The sequence below is a fragment of the Betta splendens genome, chromosome 19 (assembly GCF_900634795.4).
Source record: "Betta splendens chromosome 19, fBetSpl5.4, whole genome shotgun sequence".
Classification (NCBI taxonomy): domain Eukaryota; kingdom Metazoa; phylum Chordata; class Actinopteri; order Anabantiformes; family Osphronemidae; genus Betta; species Betta splendens.
Window position 1 is genome coordinate 9842325 of NC_040898.2, and position 20431 is coordinate 9862755.

Genomic DNA, 20431 nt, shown 5'->3' on the forward strand with positions numbered 1-20431 from the left:
ACATCTGGAAAACGAAACCGACTCGTCGGAGTTTCCCGAGAAGCACCATCTGGTTCTGACCGTACTTAAATGGGAGCTGGGACCGGCTGACACTTTCAAAGCAGCAACTCGCCAGGTCTCCGACTTTTACCGACGACACGTAAACTCAACATTCACCTGTAGCACATCGTCAGTTCGTTCTTACAGGTAGGAACGTTTTAATATTATCAAAGTATTTCAAACCTTTCAACATGCAACTCTTCCAATCATCAGCGGTTTTTGATTACATTTACAGGTGGTAAATATCAGTGTGTACATGGAGTATATAACTCCTGATTTATAATAAATAAAAACAAACAGCGAAAGAAAAGCATGACTCAGCATGTTTCTCAGTGTTTGAATACGTTTCCCTTGAATAAAAACTAATAATTACTGTACCTGTTTTTTTATGTTGACATACATGCTGAGCTTCTATTGTTTGGTGCTTCTACTTCCTCTTTCCTGATGTTTAGCTACAGTAGGACACTGCAGAACTACAGTAGAAGCCAAGCTGCCGCCTGCCACTAATAATTTAGCAGGAGGGCAGAAATGTGAACAGTCCAATAGAAAATAAATAAACAATTCTTTCACCACCTTATAAAGTCCAGCCTTTTCCCTTCAAACTGCTGAGTTTGGCATTACCAGCACTCGGTCCTGAAGTGTTTGCCAACACAGCAATTCTTCCGAGAGATAACGTGGAGTCCCGACGTTGGCGCCGACACTCTATCGATTTCCTTGTTGCTCCCGCAGACATGGCTCATTCCAAACCGCTGCTCATCCCATGGCTGCGGGCTCAGATTGACAGCTGCAGGTATCCTGGTGTCCAGTGGACCAACCCGGAGCGGACGGAGTTCTCAGTCCCATGGAAACACGCTTTGAGGCAGGATTCCTGTGACACCGACATACTTATCTTTAAGGTAATTGTCATTACAGTCAACGTAGTATTTGAGTTAATGCGTGTCCTGTATCGAGTATATATATATATATATATATATATATATATATATATGTATAACTATCATGTATTCAAATCCTCACCTGTCAACGCTCGTAGGCCTGGGCGGAGGTGAGCGGCAACGGCCGAGCTCAAGGAGAGGCCTCCGTCTGGAAGAGGAACTTCCGCAGCGCTCTCCGAGCCAAAGGCTTCAAAACGCTGGACGACAACAAGAACGACCCCGCGAACCCCCACAAAGTGTTCCGCTTTCCAGAGGGGGCAGCAGGTGACGGCCCACCACGGTGTCCTGACACGTTCCACTCGTGCCGTGGGTTCACGCTCTCCGCTTTATCCCCATAGCCGGCCGTTCCGCTGCGTCCCAGGACCAAGAGGACCCCACTCTGGTTGAGGATGGCGTTCCAGTGCAAGATGTGAGCAGTGGCGTTTGGGTTGTTTTCAGCAGCACAGGCAGGAAAATGTAAATGCGGAATTATGTAAGCACTGTACACATGCACTCATCCATTTTCTGTGTGTGTGTGTGTGTGTGTGTGTGTGTGTGTGTGTGTGTGTGTGTGTGTGTGTGTGTGCCATTTCATAGAGCCAGGGTGAACTATGCATTGATGGCAGTCACTACATTGTGGAAGACGATATGTTTACATGTAAGGAGCATCGTCATCTTCCTATTCATACGTTTGTTTCATTCGTCTATTACACTCATGTATTTCTGTAGCGCCCCCCTTCACAGTCTCCCTCACCGGAGAAGACCTTCTCCAACAGTGTATGGCGGGATTGAACATTGGCCTTGAGCCAGGTAGGCATCGGTTCTGCTTATCATTTCCTCCTCCTACTGCAGAATGAGCACAAAACAAAGAGAATCACTGTACTTTCCTTAAAAAAACAAACAAAAAAAACCACAGTTTTTCTGCCTCTCCAACTTTTTCCACAGATGGAACCGCAGGCTTTCTGGCTCCTCCTGAGCAACAGCAGCTCCAGAACGCGGGCGTGATTGGTGGACACCCGTTGCCGGGGCAACAGCAGTATCCAGTCACGTTTAAGGGTGCAGGCGGCGAAGCTGGGTTGCCTGAGCAACCGGCACATCTGATGGAGGGAGCCGAGGGGGGGGTTGGCAATGAGCAAGTGGCTCGTTGTTTCGTACGTACCGTGAACAAGACCGTCGATGGAGGGGTTTTCAGTAAGTAGATGGATGTCACTGTCAAAATACCCACATAGAGCCCGATCTGGTGGTGAATTTGATTCATGATTTACAGCTTGAATTAAAATACATTTTCTGAATCCTCAGACACTCAGTTTAATGTAAAGGTATACTACAGAGGGGTGAAGGTGTGTGAGCAGCTGGTTACCAATGAAGCCGGAGTCCGCTTAGTCTACAGGTAAAGAGAACCCAACTCATCAATTATAAGCGTCAGTTCTGTTGTTTGATAAAGACTGAAAAGAAAACGTGTGCTGTCTTCAGGCCCGACCTCCTCGCTCCTGTCGTGGATCCTGAATCAGGCCTGACCCTGGTCTCCCTGCCAGGTCCCGCCGCCATGCTGGATCAGACCCAAGCCCGTCTGACCCAGTGCATCCTGGACAGGCTGGACAGCTTGGACGTGGGGGTGTCGGGGCCCGTGGTCTACGGCCAGCGGCTGGGAGAAATTAAGGCCTTTTGGAGCCTCAGCAAGTTCAACCAAGGCACGGAGCCCCAGGAGGTCCCTAAACACCCGCAGCCACTTTACACTTTACACGACTTCACACAAGGTGGTTGAGAGGTTCCTATTAGTCCACCTGTGGGTCCATGTGCAGTGTTTTACAGCTTGAACTCACGCTGGCCGATCGTCTCGTCCCTGTAGGAATAATAAAGTTCATTAACGATGGAGAATGCCCTCCATGCTCCCTGTTCTTCTGTATCGGGGAGAAGTGGCCCGACCCCAACAACAGGCCTTGGGAGAAGAAGCTCATCACAGTGGAGGTGAAGGAACCTCACATATTTAGACCTTTTGTAGCTCAAACTGTATTTAATTGCCCTCTCTCTTTCTTTGTTGTGCGTCAGGTGGTGCTGACCTCAGTGGAGTTATTGAAGACCCTAGCGGTTCAGGGCGGCTCCTCCTCCCTGCGCTCAGTGGAGCTGCAGATATCGCTGGAAAAGATGATGGAAATGTGACCACGCGCCGTCCCCGTTTCTCCTCGTTCGGCTCCTCGGCTCGTGTCCGACTGGCTGCTGCTGAAGCGCAGCGGCAACCTGCGAATGACTGCGAACGAATGCGCTCGATGCGGTCGAACGGATCGACTCCACGTCCCAGATAAACCAGCGGCTGCATTGGAAAAACACCAGTGACTGTGGGGAAAGTCATCCTACGGGACTCATGTTAGTCTGATCTGTTTATTTAAGGATTAAAGGTAGTTCACCACTCATTTACTGTAGATTATTGTACTACAGAGACCACTGGATACATCTATCACATCAGTGCACACTGACATTTCAATAAAAACCACGTTTATTACCATTTTTAATTTAATCTTATGGTTGCTATTTCCCAACAGAACAATAAAAACTCTTCAAATAATTATTTCAGAGCAGGACTACGTCACTTTGTTTGGAAAAAATTTCAAAAAAACACCCGGACTGCTTCAGTTCCCCTCTCCTTCTTCTTCTCCGTCGTTCTCTGACTCGGACTTTCCCTCCTCGGCGAGGAAGTTCGCCCTCAGTCCCATCATCGGCACCAGCTTCCCTTCGGAATCCACTCCCATCGGCTGGATGATGTTGTCCCTGTAAAAAACTCCGGGTGTGACATCGATCATCACTCCACACTCCGCTGCGTTCTCGCTCGGCGTTTACCTGGACAGCTTGTTGAAGAGCACGATCAGCCTCTGGGCCTCCTCCTCCTTCTCCTCCTCCGTCATGCCCTCCATGGGGTCGGGCTGCTCCGCCTCCACGCGCCCCGTCACCAGGTTGATGCGGTCCTTCGCCCGCAGGTACTCCTCGGTGTCCGAGTCCGAGTCGCTGGAGTAGCGCACGTCGGAGTTGGGGGTCCGCAGCCCCTGGCCCCCCAGCAGGCCCCTGGTAGCCAGCAGACCCGCCGCGTTGCCGTAGCCCGTGTACTTGACAAAGCGCCTCACTGGGAGAACACGGCGATCGACCCGTAAGTCATACAGTGGAAAACACCTTTAAAGTGTTTTTTTTTTTTTTTAAACTTCCTCACCGTTTTCCTTGCACAGGACGAAGATGAAATCGGCTGCGCAGTGTTTGAGGTCCGTGTCCAGGTGAGTCATGAGGCGGATCAGGCGGTTCTTCACGGTGGTGCCGTCCTCCGGCCTCTGCGACACGTCCCTCAGAGGAGGCAGGATCTGGAGGTGTCGTTGTTTGAGATATGAAAGCTGGCCTCAAACAGAATGAAATAAATACATGTGTAATGAGAGGTTACACGCTTCCGGATGTACTGGCGCGTTTCTCGGTGGGCTCTGCAGCTCTCCGTCAGCAGGTTGAGGATCGGCGTCAGCTTCACTTTCATCCGGTCGCCCTGACAAAGCGACAGCAAACGGGTCATGTTCTGCTCGCGAGCGGGCGTCACTCGATGCGCACGTTTTTCCCGCCGCTCCGCTCACCGACTCGAGGCGCCGCTCCATGAACGCGAGCAGCGTGCGGACGCAGTCCATGTTGACCCCGCGCCACTGCTCCGAGTCGGGCCCCGCGGACGCGGCGAGCAGCACGTCGAGGCACTGGAGCGGCAGCGCGGACAGCAGGTTGACCGCGTGTCTGCAGAACGGGGAGGAGACCACGTGCAAATGAACTCAAGCGGCCATTTGGATTTAACCTCAGCGACACGCGCTCACCCCTGCAGCTCGTCGGTGTCTTCAGGCAACGTGCACTTTCTCATGAGGCAGAGACGCAGGATGGCCGCCAGGCGGCGGTAAAGCGCCGCCGCATCCTGAGGGTTGCGTGACATTTCACGTATTCTGGATTAAACAGAGCGGCTTTTATACCGTTCACGTCACTCCATTCGTTTCTACTCGCCTCGCTCGGCTCCTGCCTGTGGCTGCTGCAGGTGATGTTAAAGAGGATTTTGAGGGCCTCCGTGATTCGCTGCGAGGCATCCAGGGAGATGGGCGGTGCCGCCGGGTCCAGCCTGCACTCGTGCCGCTCCTTCCACTGGACCTCCAGGCAGCGCTCCAACACGGCGGTGAGGACGGACACGCCTCGCGCCTGGAAGGAGGAGAAGACGGGCAGCGAGCAGAAAGCCAGACACCAGAACCTCCGTCCGACCCGGTGCCGCCGGCGCCGCTCACCTGCTCCAGCTGCGCGCTGAGCTCGGGCTGCAGGGCGGTGACGAGGAACGCGAGGCGCAGCTCGTAGAACTGAGCGCTGGAGGACGGGGAGCCGCTGGCGGCGGAGGACAGGCGCTCCGCGAGACCCGACAGGAGGCTGAGGGTGGGAGGCGAGAGGTCGGGTGACGCGGTGCAGCCATCGAATCATCAAACGCATTCAACCTCATGCCGCACCTGAGAGCCCGGAACCGCTCCTGGGCCCAGGTGCTGTTGTACACCACGTTGCACAGCACCTTCAGGGCCTCTTTCCTCAGGGCCTCCTCCCCCCCCCTCCTCCCCCTCCCCCTCCTCCCCCTCCATCTTGCTCTCCCTGCGGTCCTTCCGTCCCCGCTCCAGCGCTCGGTGGTGCATTTCGTTGATGCTGGTCCTGTCGCTCCCGGCGTCCTCCTCAAAGGCGGGGGGGCCCTCGGTCGGCCCGGCGGCGGCATCGTCGCCGTCCCCCTGGCCCTCGTCGGCGCGGCGCCGCCACACTTTGGCCTCAGCCAGAGACGCAATGATGTTGTCGTAGAAATCCGAGTCGGGGTCGGCGGCCTCGGCGCCGGCGCCGCCCGCCGTCAGCCCGGCTAAGTGGGCCAGAGTCAGCAGAGCGCTGTCGGTCACCATCGGGCCCAGAACCTTCTTGTCCCTGGACAGGATCCTCAGGGCGCGCAGGCATCCTCGGAGCAGGCGGGATGCAGGCCCGGTTCTTATGAACCTCAGCAGAACCACGGCTAAGTTCTGGGGACGGGAACAGGAACGGGGTTCAGTGAAGCGGATCCGCTCTGAAGCGCAGAGCAGTGACAGAGCGAGGGTCACCTGTCTGAGGATGAGGCCCCGGTCCTGCTGCTCACACTCATCACAGTCCGAGTCCGAGTCCACCAACTCCCGGACCTTATTCTTCCTGAACTGGTTCAGCAGGCGGTGGTTCAGAGTTTAATGCAAAATTCAGACATTTAGTATATCCTACATATTTACCTCTTCCAGTTTTCTTTGCTGTCAGGCGTAGATTGTCCAGTTTCAGTGTGCAGCACAATAGAAGGGAGATAAATGAACGTGATTATTTATCACACAGGCAGAGAAGTGTTGATATGAACTCAAAACCATGAAATAAAATAAATATATAAAATTAGAGCTGATGTTAAACAGACGTATTGGTTGTATTTATTATTCTTTTTCTTTTTTCCTTATTCTATTCTTTTGATTGAACTTAAAAGCTGCTCCGGCTCCGGCCACTTTCAGCTCCAACGGGCCGTTACTGAGCGGACTGAACGTGTGGGCTGGATTAAACCGCCGTGCGCTGCTCCACTCGCTTGGCCTGAGCTCAATCTGCCTGAGAGAGGATCAGGGATCCATCTGATACAGCGGAATTATTAATCACAGACAGACTGTGGAGGAGAGCTGGGGGGGGGGGCAGCCTAGTGAGCGGCTGATGGGTCGGTAGAACCTCGGACCTACCTTCCTCCGCTCCCTCTCCTCTGCATCGAAGAAGAAGCACTGGGCGAACTGTGGACAGAGACCCAGACGCTGTGAAAGCAGTCGGAGCGGAGGACGCGTCAGCTTCTACGCGCTTTACCTCCTTGTTGAACTCCTGCAGCCGCGTCTGAACACCGTTCTCGTCCCCCTGCTTGATGCACCGGATAATCCCCTCCAGGTCCACGTCCATGCTACCGGCACACACACACACACACACACACACACACACACACACACACACACACACACACACACACACACACACACACACACAGGTGAGCAATCATCATTTAGGCCATAATTACACAACAGTGATGAGGGCAGTGGTGATGGAGGTCTGTGAGGACAAAAACACCTGCAGTCCAACCTGGAATACATAGAAAGTAACTAAAATACTACAAAATGCTCCTCTGACATCAACCGGACGCTTCCTGGCTGACGAACAACCCGTTCATCTTCTCACATAGGCTTCAATAAAATTTAAAGGTACCACAGCATAAACAGCCTCCGCATCATGTACCTGAAGCTCTTGACCGTCCGCCAGGTGTCGCGTCCTAGAGGTCGTCCCGGCTCAAAGCTCCGTCTCCGCTCCGGCTCCTCCTCAGCGCTCGGATGCTGCGTTCTGCCTTTGAACCGGCTCCATTCATTTGCTTCACAGACCCTCTCACACTCGGCCTCTCTCTCTCTCTCTCTTTCTCTAATCCAAGAGAGATGCGAAGGCCGTGGAGTGGTTATAATCCACTAATGGACTCTAAGCTCATATCTCTCAGTGCTGACCTTCTAACCGGTTACAGGTTTTCCAGACTTGTGCTGCGCTTCTCTCTCTCTCTCTGTCTCTCTCTCTGTAGTTTTACTCAGATCTGTTAATAGAAGCAGAACTGTTAACCATGTTGTTCCCATCATGCTTCAGTGGCTGCTCCACAACTTCCCCTCAGTCACTGTTTGCAGGCATCACCCATGATAACAGCAGATTGTAATTAAGAAGCTCAAAACGACTTTTCATTTACACAATGATTTTTCAAAGTTATACGTTAAAACGCTGCTTGCCTCCATTAGCCACAAGATGGCGCTGTTTCTGCAAGTAACCTGGCGATTGCGCAATATATTATTATGCATCGTGTGAATTGTAAATTATGAAATGCTTATATTGAAAGAATATTTTCATATTCATTTTATTACAGATGGTGTAAATTTATCACATCCTGGACTAAAAGATAAAGTTTTGGCTCACATTCAGATTTGATGACAGTAAATAATCGGTTTGTTTTCAGTTTTGATGTCAGAATCAGAAAAAAAAAACGTTCACACATGTGAGAGGCAAATAATCCAATATGTGAGCGAAGACAAGACTTTCCTGGCAGGATGCTCACCCTTGTGCCCAGTGGGGAGAGGAAACGGGCCCCGGAGGCTGTGGTGGCTGTGTGGAGGGCGCAGGTTGACAACAACAGGAAGTGCGCCTGGACGGCGATAGCAGGAGAGAAGTCCTGGAAGTAAACGCGTATTCCATCAAGATCAAATACACACCTGATGTCAACAACTCAAAACGGCCAGTGACCTCAATGAAGAAAACAACCATTTTCATTGAAAGGAAAATGAAATAATAAATATTCCTGAATCTCTCTGTATCTCTGATTTTTTCATTGACCTTGTTGACTGAAGCTATGAACCTAAACAGCACCATAGGCGCAGGTACACAGGAACTGACTGGCGATGACGCTGTTTAAACACATCCCAGTTTTTACTGTAACATGGAAGCGGAAAAAAGGAAGTTTCCCGTAAAACTACATGAATAAATCCGTGATTAATTGGTCACATTGATCACGTTTACTGTACAGCGCTTACTAATCGTATTACTACTGTAGAATGCAGGTGCACAGGTGACGCTGGTGAATCAGTTTCCTCCTGAGAATACACAACCTGTGCAGATGTGAGTCACAGGAAGGTAAACAATAGGCTCTAGAGAGGAAGTTGTAGTTTAGAGAGAATGACAGAGGCTGAGAAGCAACACGTGGAAGAAGGAAAACACTGGGTTTAATGTATTAGTTATTAAAATTAGATACCACATTTATTTGAGATGTTGCAGAAAATTTACTCTTTATACAAGTCAGCCAAAATGTTTTATCTTTAAGGAAGTAGACAAAGACTAATTAGTTGTTTTTAAACCATTATTGTATTTTTGTAAGTGAAGGACATTTTCAGAAATAAACACGTTGATGGCAAATGTGACTCAAGGGATAAGTCAGAGGAACAAATGGGATGATTGATAAAGAAAAGCCTGGGGAGAATTGGGGCTATTTTGGGCCCTGCACGCTTCCTGCAGGTGATGGAAGGGAACAATTGCTCAGCAGCAAGTAGGAGCGAGGGAGGAGCGGGACGGAGGATGTGGACGCGAGAAGCAACGCACACATCAACACGAGGCGGCGGCGGCGGCGGCGGCGGCGTGCTCGGATGCTGATGGTAGCGACACGCCCCTCGCCTCACGTCGCTATAAAGGGCGGGAGGTGGAGAGGGATGACACACGCTCACGTCAACCGCCACGATCAGCAACGAAGCACCGGATTGAGAACCACTGCGGTAAGTTTCACCATTCATTCGACTTAATGCCACTTACTTTAGCCTAAGACGCTTCCACTCCCGGTTCTTCTCTGTCACAGGCCGGTGTATCATGGAGGTCGCTATTCTACTGCTGCTGACTGTGACTCTGACCACTGCTTCACCACTGAGGCCGACTCACAGGTCAGTGGACTGTTGACAGGGAGTGAATACCAGCTAAAAGCACCGGGACCCTACAGGACTGACTGATCTGTGTGACAGGTCAGACGCGGACCCTCGGTTTCCCCCGGCAGACAGCGTCCGGGCTCCAGGGGCCATGAGGTCAAAGGTCGCCCAGGAGGAGCGTGCTCACGCTCCGAGGGTCATCGCATTTCACTCGGGAGACAAACACGTGGACATGGATGCGCTGAAGCTCAGGTGAGAAAAATGTAAAAGATGCTGATGAACACCCTGAGAGCCGTCTGACTTCCTGTCTCCTCCTCCTCCTCCTCAGCGAAGGCCTGTCATGGAGGCCCCGTCCTCGGCGCACTTTGACCAGCGGCTGCCAGCTGGGCACCTGCCAGGTTCACAACCTGGCCAACACGCTGTTTAACTTCAGCAAAACGCATGGGAAAGAGGAGTCGAAGAAGGCCAGTCACCCCGATGGATACGGCAGATAGCGATGGAGAGATGGGGCCTGAGGGGATGAAGGCGTCTCATCTCGTTCTCCATCCAATTTTCTCTGTTTGGACTGACTGGTACTCACTGTGGACTGCTCCTTGCAATATGTAAATATGAAATCATATTTTATTAATGCACTGTAAATGTATTAATATTTAAATGCATTGCATAATAAATATTTTGGATCCATCTGGAACTTTGCATTTGTTTTAAAAGTCTGTGGGAGTTATAGATGACTTTTCACTGAGTTCATGCTCTTTTGAGTGGACGCTCCCTTTATTCAAGAATGCGCCGCGCTGCGTTTGCGGCCACACCCTCACCTGCGCAGTGTGTGCGCCATACAGTACGAGGCTTCCTGTTTCTGGTTCAACCCCGGAGACCCCGCGGACGCAGCATGGGCCCAGTCACACATCTCAGCGCTCGTGTAACCTTTTAACACAATGACACAGTGACGCCTCCGCCGTCTTCATAGATCTTCGCTCCCGAGGCCGAGCTCAGCGACAGCGGGGGAAACATGCGAGCGACGGGGGGCGAGGGGGAGGAGGGGGACGCGCCGAACAAAGCCGAGAAGGACCAGGTGGGTCGAACGCGAGCGTGCGCGTGGAGGGCTGGACAGGACGCGAGCCTGTGCGCAGAAACAGTCCGGTCCGCCGCGGCTGCGCCTTTCGACGTGAAGGCGTGCGCCTCGAAGCGTAACGACGGAAGGGAAGCGGCTGCGGAAGCGGCGTCCGGACCCGAATAACGACGAGTTCGGAGAGTTCGGAGAGTCGGACGACGCGTCTGGGAGTAGAATGTTGAATAGAAGGGTTCATCGCGGCTTCGCGTGGGAGCAGACGTGTGTCAGGTTGCCACACCGCGATAGTTGTCAAACCAGATCTGCGGAAGTGCCGCCGGATCAGTTGCGCCCGTTTTGCGCTTTTTAGAACATCCAATGACCAAACCTTCTAATCCTGCTCTAATCTGATTCTTTAAAGTAGTAGCCACGGTAATAACAGAATCTATTTGAAGGGGGGCTCGTCTTCGCAGCACATATTTTCACATGGAAGTAATTATAATAATAATAATAATAATGAGCATATGTTGGGAGAAGCCCCTCCCACCCCAGGAAACATGTGGAAGCTCGTCTCCTCCAATAGAGAGGAGGGATCGAAACAAGGGGATTATAATGGAGAGAAGTCTGAGTTGTGAGATATGAAGAAAAGATTAAGGGACAGGTTTCCTGCAGCCACAGCTCCCTCACATGCAAATACCTAACTCAGAAACAACTGTCCTGACGTTGCACCGCGTCTGTTTTCAGAGCTGGATGCCCAAAGTCTTCAAGAGGCGACTGTGCACCACGTTTGTGGAGGACCCCAGGTACCGTGCCGCGCGTGGCCGCCGCGCCGCCGCGCCGCCGCCGCCCATTCATTTGTCGCCCTCTCGTCCCGCGCAGCGACGGCCAGCGGTGCCAGTGCGGCCGCCTGAAGCGCGAGCACGCCGCCGTGGCCCTCGGCGACTACTTCAGCGCCGCCATCGTGAACAACTGGAACAGCGGCCAGCACTCGTCCGAGTACCCGACGGACGCCTATGGGGAGCTGCAGTTCGCGGGAGCCAGCAAGCGCCACAGCTACGTGCGTAACGCTCACGCGCGGCTCATGGGCGCCTGCGCGCCTTCACTTGAACTCTTTGTTTTGCTGTTGGGTCTCAGTTCGTCCGTCTGTCGTGCGACACCGCGCCGTCGGTCGTCTACAACCTCTTGACCGGCAAGTGGGGCCTGCCTCTGCCCAACCTGGTGGTGTCGGTGGTGGGGGGGGAGGCCAAGACCAAGATGAAGACCTGGGTGCGGGAGATTCTCAGGCAGGGGCTCGTGAAGGCCTCACAAAGCACAGGTAAACGCTAAGTCAGCATTGAACCCAAGACTCCACTGGTCACGAGCAGCAGCAGGAAACACCCAGCTGTTGCAGCGCCGACTAACTCCTCACGCGGGTCTCCTGCCTCTCCCACTCAGGGGCGTGGATCATAACCGCGGGCATGCGGGAAGGCGTCGGCAAGTGCGTGGGAGAAGCGGTGCGGGACCACGCCACCGCCGCCTCCCTCAGCAAGGTGGTGGCGCTGGGCGTCGCCCCCTGGGGCCTGGTGCACAACCGGGATCAGCTGGTCAACGCTCAGGTAGCGCACGCCGGGTCGACGGGGTTCCGGCCGCGTGGGAGGGGCCCGCGGGCACTAACTCCGCCTCCGTCGGCCTCTCGCAGGGCAGCTTTCCAGCCAAGTACACTCTGGACACGTCCAAGGAGTCCTGCTGCCTGGACAACAACTACCAGGCCTTCCTGCTGGTCGACGACGGCACCGTGGGCCGCGCGGGAGGAGAGACCGGGTTCAGGGCCAAGCTCGAGTACTACATCTCCCAGCAGCGCACGGGAATATGGGGTGTGAGAGCGAGAGAGGGAGAATAAAACCCAAAGGGCTGCGTGTGAGAACACATCGGTTAGAACCGCAGGGCTGATTCTGCTCATCATGCTTCCACAGGCACGGGCAGCATTGACATCCCTGTGCTGTGTATGCTGATCTCTGGGGAGGCCAGTCTGCTGAAGGTACGGCCCACGAGTCCGATGTGTGCAACACCCCCTACTGTCGGTCGCTGGTTTGTGTCCCACGTTTCCTCGTCCTGTCGGTCAGAGAGTGGAGCTGTCCCTGAAGAACTCCATCCCCTGGCTGGTCCTCGCCGGCTCGGGGGGCGTGGCCGACTTCCTCAGCGACGTGCTGGAGACCTTCTCGTCCACGCCGGCGGCCCAGGCCTTCAGCGACGGCGCCGACGGCGCCGCCTGTCCCAGCGTGGACCTGAAGGACCGGATGGCGGAGCGGGTCAGGCATCACTTCCCCTCTGAGGTGGAAACGGAGAAACTAGTGGAGCGGGTAAATGCTGAGAGAGAGAGAGAGACACTATGTTATGATGGTGGGAGTACCTCATTTATGTGATTTATTTTTTCTCCAGGCGTTGAGCATCTACCAGAACCGATACTTCATCACCGTCTACCACGGCGAGCAGGACGGCCCCAACGACTTTGACACCGTGCTGCTCAAAGCGCTGGTGGCAGGTACTCAGCCATAATCACCACCTGAACTTCTGATGATTGGAATCTAGCTTCATTGTCCCGTTCGTGGTGCATTTCTGCTGCTCAGCCAGTAAACAGCGGGCGGCGGGTGACGCCAACCCGTACATGGACGAACTGAAGCTGGCTGTGACGTGGAACCGGGTGGACATCGCCAAGAGCGAGCTCTTCAACGGAGACATCCACTGGAAGGTGTGTGTGTGTGTGTGTGTGTGTGTGTGTGTGTGTGTGTGTGTGTGTGTGTGTGTGTGTGTGTGTGTGTGTGTGCGTGTGCGTGTGTGCATTTAGAGACATCCCAAAAGACTGATCTGCGTCCAATCAAACAGTACAATGACTTGGAGGAGTCCATGACCGACGCCCTGATCAACGACAAGCCTCAGTTCGTGCGTCTCTTCGCCGAGAACGGCCTCAGCGTCCTGCACTACCTCACCTACGGGCGTCTGGAGCAGCTGTACCGCTCGGTGGACGAGGGCACGCTGCTGTACCAGCTGCTGCAGCGCTCCCTGGTGGAGCGGCTGGGAACCGCGCCCAGTAGCCAGCAGCTCCCCCCGGTGATGACGGCGGAGGAGGAGATGAGGGGCCTCGACGCCGAGGTCACGCTGTTTGAGGTGTGTCTGCCGACCCACAGGGCCGTGACTCTGGTCTGTATTCAAAGGGTGATCGGTGCCCTGTCCCTTTATCTGCAGGTGTCCAGGGTCCTGGAGCTGCTGATGGGTGACGTCTGCCATCGCTATTACTACGACGCCTTAGGATTACAGCCTCATGTCTCCCAGAGGAAGGCTTTGAAGGTATTCCAGGGTCCATCAGTGTCTCTCATTGTGTCCTATGTGCCCTTACATTTGTATTTTCACCCCAGTCCGCCCGGGAGGCTCGTTATCTCGATTATCGCCACAAGCGCTGCCCGTCGCCCTGGGCCTCGCTCTTCATCTGGGCTGCCCTGCAGAACCGAAGCGAGATGGCGACGTACTTCTGGGAGATGGTGAGCTGGTTCTTCGGCGCCGCGGCTGCGCCGCGCTGGGCCCGCCCCCGGAGGCGTGTGTCGCTAGTGATGCTCTCTCCCAGGCAGGGGAGCCCGTGCTGAGCGCCCTGAGCGGCTGCAAGCTCCTGAGGGAGCTGTCCAAGCTGGAGGACGAGGCCGACACCAAGCAGTCAATGAAGGACCTGGCCCAGAAGTTTGAGACGCTGGCGCACGGTGAGACGGCGAATCCCCGACGAGCACACGGACGAACGGCTTTGTTTTAGCTTTAAATGATGCCGCGTCTTCTCAGACATCTTCAGCCGCTGCTACCGGAGCAACGAGACTCACTCGTTCACCCTGCTGATTAGGAAGTCCACCATTTGGAGCGGCGCCACCTGCCTGCAGATGGGAATGGGTGCCGACGCGCGGCTCTTCTTCAGCCATGACGGCGTGCAGGTGCGTCCGTTCGCCCGCGTCCCGTGGCGACGAGAAGCTGGAACGAGCTTCATTTCTAGCTCCTCAGTGACAAACGCTGTTCCCCTGCAGTCGCTGTTGTCCCAGATCTGGTGGGGGTCCATGAAGAGGAACACGGAGGTGTGGAAGCTCCTGGTGACCTTCTTCTGTCCCATCCTCTGCTACACGAACTTCATCTCCTTCAGGTCCAGTCCACAAATCAACTTTTCCCTGTCATTATCATTTGGCCTCTTCACATTTTAACAGATTAAGCGCTTATCATACCTGGCAGGAACTACACGGACCCCTATCAAGAGGAGGAGGAAGAGGAGGCGAAGCCTGACGAAGATCAGCCGCGGCCCAACTACAACGTCTACGGCACCACAGTCTACTCGTTCTCGGAGCTCAAGCGAACGTAATCCTCCTCCTCTGCTTTACTTTGCTGTTAATGGTGGTAACGTGGGAACAGGAAGCGCTGCGGCGTGTCTTGTGACGTACTAAGAAGCCTGTGTCGTTTTTGCACCAGTGAAGCTGAAGACGCGGACAGTCTGATGATGACAGACGTCCAAGGTGAGTCCCGTTTGACGGCAGCGTCATTGAACGCAGACCCACAGCGTGACCGTCCGTCCGTGTGTCTGTCCCGCTGCAGGCTCACCTCCCAGGCCGCCCCAGCGTCCCTTCATAGTCTCACGATGGCGCCAGTTCTGGTTCGCGCCCATCACCTCGTTTTTGGGCAACGTCTTGATGTACTTCCTCTTCCTGCTGCTGTTCGCCTACGTGCTTTTGGTGGACTTCCAGGGCCCGCCGCCCGACGGCCCGTCCACCAGCGAGTTTGTGCTGTACTTCTGGGTGTTCACCATCGTGTGTGAAGAGATCCGGGAGGTGAGGATCCCGATCACCCTAATCCTGTGACTGTGATTAAACCATGAGTCTCGCTATCATGTGACAATCATGTGTGTTTCCTGCCTAGACCTTCTTCATGGGGGCGCTGACGTGGCGTCAGAGCATGAGAATGTACATTCAGGACGTGTGGAACAAGTGTGACCTCACCGCCATCACACTCTTCATTGTAGGCGTGATCTTCAGGTACAGACAGTTAGTTAGACATAGAACATACTGTACGTTAGACTGGGTTATGTCAACATTGCATCGCAGCGCTCAGGCCACTGGGCGGCGCCGTTACCACAGACTTCGCTCCGCGTCTCTCTTGTCTTAGGATGTTTGAGTACTCGCATGAGTTCGGTCGGGACATCCTGTGTGTGGATTACATGGTCTTCACCCTCCGGCTCATTCACATCTTCGCCATCCACAAGCATCTGGGACCAAAGATCATTATTCTGGGCAAGATGGTGAGAGAGAAATTGCACCGCAGGATTTTACTTTGTTGCTTAGCAACAGAATGAAGACATGCTCTGTTTCCTCCTGTTCAGATGAAGGACGTGTTCTTCTTCCTCTTCTTCCTGGGGGTGTGGCAGATGGCATACGGAGTAGCCAATCAGGCTTTAGTTTACTCCTACGACCCTAACTTGGACCGCATCTTCCGACGGGTCTTTTACAGGCCGTACTTACACATCTTTGGGCAGATCCCAGTGGAGGAGATTGATGGTATCAGCATTTATATTTCATGATGTATATTCCTCAGCTCCATAATTACATTTTGACCTACATTTGTTTGATGTGCTCAGTGGGGAAGGAGTGGGACAAGGAGTGCACCACCAACAAGACGCTGATCTGGGAAGGTGAGGAGCCGTGCAGGACGGAGCTCAGCAACTGGCTGGTGGTGATTCTCCTCGTTATCTATCTGCTGGCGACCAACATCGTGCTCATCAACCTGCTCATCGCCATGTTTAGGTAAGAACGTCGGCATCAGCCGCCGTCCGTCGGCATCTGCAGCCGTGGCTTCATGCTCTGTCGTCCCCGCAGCTACACCTTCAATGAGGTCCAGGCCAACAGTGACATCCACTGGAAGTTCCAGCGCTACAGCCTGATTGTTCAGTATCACTCCCGTCCGTCCCTGGCGCCACCGTTCATCATCTTGTCTCACCTCAACCTCTTCATCAAGAGGATCATCCGCAAGGTGCCCTCCATCAAGATCTACGACTTCGGTCAGTTCTGCTGTTGTACGGCTTCATTATGGTAAGAATGTGGCTCGAGGCCTGTTAAATGAACAGTCAACCCTTTTGTATTTTCTGCCAGTGTTGCAGGTGACGGGGAAAACGGCCAACAGGCTGATGACGTGGGAAACCATCCAGAAGGAGGACTTCCTGTCTGCGCAGACCAAAATCCAGAGGAGCAGCGATTCTGAGAGGCTCAAGCGCGTGTCCGTCAAGTGAGCAAACCTCCCGTCGCCAGCGGTGAGAATCGGCGCTTTTAAATGGTTCATTTGTAACTTGGCGTCTTTTCTAGGGTGGACGACGTGCTCAAACACGTGACTGAAAGCAGAGCCGTTGACCGCAGACTGAGGGCCCTGGAAACGGAGGTAAATTCACTAACTATTATTCTAGTAATGTTTCTCTGTGTAGTAATTTACGCTTCACGTCTGCAGATGGAGTATTGCTCAAATGCTCTCAGCTGGATAGTGGAAAGTTTGGCTCAAAGCAGCTCAGTGAAACCTGCTCGGCCTCCGCCCACAAGACAAGGTGCTTGTAAAGACAACACATAGACACACGTCTGCGTGTTGCTTCCACATTAACCTGTGCCTCCTGCCACACAGATGCGTTCGCCGCTCCTTCCAGTTCCAGCTGATTCAACGTCAGCGACGACGTCATGTTCACTCCGCTTTTGTTCTTTCTTCATCTCCTACGGCCTCAACTGGAACAAAGTGAATGCACCCGTCACAAGTGCCTTTGTGCAATGACAGGCAATAGCATCTTTTTTTATATTGTGTTTAGTGATTGTAAATACAGGACATGGCAACCTTGTTAACCTTGTACTGTGAAAGAAATAAAGGTTTCTTTTGACTAGTTTTCAATAAAACTTGGTGCCAAGACCTATAAAATGTTGTGAATGGGGCCAAAGCGATACAGTCCAGGAAAATCCATCAGATCAGTCACAGCAGTCGGTCTCGGCGGTGGAGGAGCAGTAGGTGGAGGTCCTGTGTTCTCGCCGGTGCTGAGTTTCAGTACGTCGGGGCTCCATTGAAGGTCGCATAGCGACGCGGAGCCGCTGAAGGACACTTTACTGTAAATAGCCGCCTGTCAATCTCACCGGAGGCTCACGCGGAGTGGTGCGCCGCCGTCGCCGCCTCGCTGCGTGTGCAAATATTTAATATTTGCCTGCGCGTGTTTGCATCCGTCACGTTCTGAGGAACTCGCCCATGAGTTTTTAAATTGAAACCATGTTCACATGGAAGCTAATTCCTTGGAATGTCGAGGGGCCACGCGTGCAGACCCCATAGATCATTTTGACATCTGTTAAAAAAAGTTAAAACCATGAGATGTTCTCATAAGTTATTACCTTATTTACCTTCAGGCTGGTAAATTGTACATATACTGTCCTGTAATGTCTCCTTTTATTATCAGTCTTGATAAAATGTCTTTTTCATTTCATTTGTTCTGTGATCCCCTTTGCTCCACCCTCCTCCTCCCACACACACGCCTGCCGTTCTACTACCCAGTGTTAAGGGCATTGGGAACATTCTTCCTGGACATGTGCCTCTGTCAGTCATGCACATGCCGTAACACCAACTACACCACACACCCAGTTGTGTTTCCACTGTGTCCTCTCTGTGCTCTGTCAGTCTTGTGAGCACAGACCTCTCCTACCCTTCCTTCGCCTGGAGCAAAGACCTGAACAGAATCCCAGAGTCGCCGGCTGGTAGATCAGAATTTCCTGTGGATTCATTGATTTTTAAATGTTTGATTGCAGATTGTTTTGATTTTTCGTGAGAGAAACGGTAGCTATTCTTTAAGTGTGTATTTGTACCTTATAGTAGTAATAGTTGTTAGAATGGCTCCTGTGAAAGCCTGGGTGGTGGGGCTCCTGTTCATGCTCCTGTGCCCGTCCCAGCTTGTGCTGAGAGGTGTAGTGGGCGCACAGGATGCGGCTGATACTGATACTGAAGCAAAATATGATGAAGAAGAAGGTGAAGCTGCTGAGAATGATGGCGATGGTGACGAAGAATCAGATGATGGGCATGAAACAGATGAACATGAGGCAGAGGAGGAAAATGGAGATACTGAGGATGAAGATGAAGAGGATGAGGAGGAGTTAGGGGTGGATGAAAGGGATGAGGAAGAGAGTGATGCCAAGGAGGAAGAGGAAGGTGAATCAGATAATGAGGAGGAAGAGGATGCTCAAGAGGAGGAGGAAGAGGAGGGTGAATCAGACAATAGAGAGACTGCTCAAGAGGAGGAGGAGGAAGAAAATGATGATTCCGATGGTGAGCAGGGGGACAATGATCAAGAGGGGGAGGGTGATAATGACGATGAAGAGGAGGAATCTGATGATGACGCAGAGGCTGAAGAGCAACAGGAGGAGGAAGATGAGGAGGACGAGCACGATGAGCACGAGGAGGGAGCTAAAGATGATGAAGAAGCATCCGAAGGATATCTGACCGCTGAGGAAGAGGAGGATCAAACGTCTGCAGCTGAGGAAGAGGAAGACGGTGATATATGCTCACTTTTTTTAACACTAAACTTAGTTTGAGTTGAGATGAGTTGGTCCAAACCCAAACATCTCCACTGCACTTGTGACCGAATGTTAACTCAAACGTAGCTGTTGAGACAGATATCAGTCCTAAAATAGACACCACGCGGCTGAAACAGTGGGCGTCGAGCTGCGTGTGGCTATTTTCAGACAACAACACACGGCGTCAGCCAGAAGCTGTAGAAGCCCTCATTCCAGCCTCCTGGGAGCTCTGTTGATCTGTTTGTGTTGTTCTCATGCAGACACCAGCGACTCGCTGCACTTCCGGCCCGGCTCCCTGTGCAGCGTTTGCTCCGTCTGCCAGGTAGAACCTCCGTCACGACACCGACGAACCCACCAGGCCCAGTTTTAACCGCCGTGTCCTCCTATTTGCAGCACTGCTCTCAGGCCTGTGCCAAGTGTCCCTGTGAGGAGGGAGACGGGTCCGATCACTGTCAACACTGCCAAGTAACAGTAACGGTCCAAGATGATGACGATAATACGAATACAGTGAATGAAGCGGTGTGAGTACGAGCAGAGCCAGCTCACGTTGTGCCTGTCGTTCCACAGGGATGCTCATCCTGCTTCCTGTGTCCTATTCTGTGTGACACTGTTTGCACACCAGGTGAGTACACACCGCCTTGGAGGCGCCTCCTTGTTTGCTTTTGTGTCTCTAAGCATACTTTTTGTGCTGATGTTCAGGTGGACTTGTCGATGAGCTCAGCGGGTCCATTTTTCAGTAAGACAGACACGTCTTGATGCAGCATGTAATGCGAGTGTCCTGTTTGAACATCGGCCTTTGTCTCTCAGGAGCGTCGCCGCTCTGCTCTGAGCCAGTCTGCAGCGCTTTGGCGCCCCCTGTGGTCACCGGCGGTACTGTGTTTACGACGGACTCTGCAGCCAAGGATCCCTCACCAGAACACATTTTTATATGTTCACTAAATGTTTAGTTTTTGTAAAAAACTATTTTAACTTCCTACAACAGCTGACTTAATGTCCGCTTAAGTTAATTTCATTCATGTCATGTATTAACACCAGTGTTTGTGGTGGTTAAAACACCAGAAAGGTGACAATGAGGTGTGTTTTCTCTGTGATTGTAACATGTTATAGTAAAAATTTACATGTTCTCACTGTGTCCTGTCACTGATTTTAATACATTTTTATTTATCTGTAAAACAGTTAATGTGAGCAACATGGCTCCTACAGTTCCCATGATGCAGTTTGTTTTTGATAGATTCACTTATTATGAAACTAAGTGATTTAGAGCTTGGTGGTTATTTTCTGTATAAAATATATAAAATACTAGAACAGAAAAAGTAGACAACATATCCTAGTTTAGTCAGTGAAGTCATAGACGGAGCTGGT

General features: G+C 52.7%; 4 protein-coding genes and 1 long non-coding RNA gene across 5 annotated transcripts; 3 read left to right on the top strand and 2 right to left on the bottom strand.

The window, feature by feature from the left end:
* The first annotated feature begins 45 nt into the window (after positions 1-45).
* On the top strand, positions 46-3517 carry irf3 (interferon regulatory factor 3). The gene is made up of 11 exons (XM_029133145.3): positions 46-186; positions 769-935; positions 1073-1238; positions 1313-1383; positions 1551-1611; positions 1683-1763; positions 1899-2144; positions 2253-2343; positions 2427-2710; positions 2803-2921; positions 3003-3517. Exons 2-11 carry the CDS (start codon positions 771-773, stop codon positions 3111-3113), a joined length of 1395 nt encoding a protein of 464 aa, XP_028988978.1. The 5' UTR covers positions 46-186; positions 769-770; the 3' UTR covers positions 3114-3517.
* Positions 326-1196, bottom strand: LOC114845288 (uncharacterized). The gene is made up of 2 exons (XR_003783846.3): positions 1057-1196; positions 326-907 (listed from the first exon to the last, which is right to left on the bottom strand). It is a non-coding gene; the product is annotated as an uncharacterized LOC114845288 (long non-coding RNA).
* Positions 3518-3580: 63 nt separating the features above from the next.
* On the bottom strand, positions 3581-7566 carry si:dkey-94f20.4 (synembryn-A). Its single transcript, XM_029133144.3, is given in 15 exon segments — positions 3581-3719; positions 3789-4068; positions 4153-4297; positions 4375-4470; positions 4556-4706; positions 4784-4878; positions 4965-5153; positions 5237-5372; positions 5450-5542; positions 5544-5992; positions 6071-6160; positions 6230-6247; positions 6710-6757; positions 6828-6918; positions 7248-7566. Coding segments are annotated over 14 exon segments (2019 nt in total). The 5' UTR covers position 6918; positions 7248-7566.
* A 2748-nt stretch (positions 7567-10314) lies between these two features.
* Positions 10315-17416, top strand: LOC114846319 (transient receptor potential cation channel subfamily M member 4-like). The gene is made up of 28 exons (XM_029135205.3): positions 10315-10517; positions 11238-11296; positions 11373-11550; positions 11628-11808; positions 11928-12088; positions 12172-12346; positions 12446-12510; positions 12596-12832; positions 12912-13014; positions 13100-13221; positions 13356-13637; positions 13716-13817; positions 13886-14008; positions 14092-14221; positions 14298-14443; positions 14534-14646; positions 14733-14855; positions 14967-15010; positions 15090-15322; positions 15411-15526; positions 15657-15789; positions 15871-16045; positions 16126-16291; positions 16364-16545; positions 16637-16769; positions 16847-16919; positions 16986-17079; positions 17154-17416. Exons 1-28 carry the CDS (start codon positions 10455-10457, stop codon positions 17183-17185), a joined length of 3744 nt encoding a protein of 1247 aa, XP_028991038.1. The 5' UTR covers positions 10315-10454; the 3' UTR covers positions 17186-17416.
* Positions 17417-18093: 677 nt separating this feature from the next.
* LOC114846515 (sarcoplasmic reticulum histidine-rich calcium-binding protein) lies at positions 18094-20193 on the top strand. The gene is made up of 6 exons (XM_029135549.3): positions 18094-19046; positions 19330-19391; positions 19463-19534; positions 19637-19691; positions 19769-19805; positions 19877-20193. Exons 1-6 carry the CDS (start codon positions 18389-18391, stop codon positions 19896-19898), a joined length of 906 nt encoding a protein of 301 aa, XP_028991382.1. The 5' UTR covers positions 18094-18388; the 3' UTR covers positions 19899-20193.
* The last annotated feature ends 238 nt before the right edge of the window (positions 20194-20431 follow it).

Excerpts from the sequence above, each read along its gene's own strand:
- LOC114846319 (XM_029135205.3), top strand. The coding sequence starts at position 10,455 with ATGCGAGCGACGGGGGGCGAGGGGGAGGAGGGGGACGCGCCGAACAAA. Across the intron at positions 16,546-16,636 it reads CATCAAGATCTACGACTTCG|TGTTGCAGGTGACGGGGAAA; the intron begins GTCAGTTCTGCT and ends ATTTTCTGCCAG. Across the intron at positions 17,080-17,153 it reads GCCTCCGCCCACAAGACAAG|ATGCGTTCGCCGCTCCTTCC; the intron begins GTGCTTGTAAAG and ends CCTGCCACACAG.
- irf3 (XM_029133145.3), top strand. The coding sequence starts at position 771 with ATGGCTCATTCCAAACCGCTGCTCATCCCATGGCTGCGGGCTCAGATT. Across the intron at positions 1,764-1,898 it reads GAACATTGGCCTTGAGCCAG|ATGGAACCGCAGGCTTTCTG; the intron begins GTAGGCATCGGT and ends CTTTTTCCACAG. Across the intron at positions 2,922-3,002 it reads AGAAGCTCATCACAGTGGAG|GTGGTGCTGACCTCAGTGGA; the intron begins GTGAAGGAACCT and ends GTTGTGCGTCAG.
- LOC114846515 (XM_029135549.3), top strand. The coding sequence starts at position 18,389 with ATGGCTCCTGTGAAAGCCTGGGTGGTGGGGCTCCTGTTCATGCTCCTG. Across the intron at positions 19,047-19,329 it reads AGCTGAGGAAGAGGAAGACG|ACACCAGCGACTCGCTGCAC; the intron begins GTGATATATGCT and ends GTTCTCATGCAG. Across the intron at positions 19,535-19,636 it reads ATCACTGTCAACACTGCCAA|GGATGCTCATCCTGCTTCCT; the intron begins GTAACAGTAACG and ends GTCGTTCCACAG.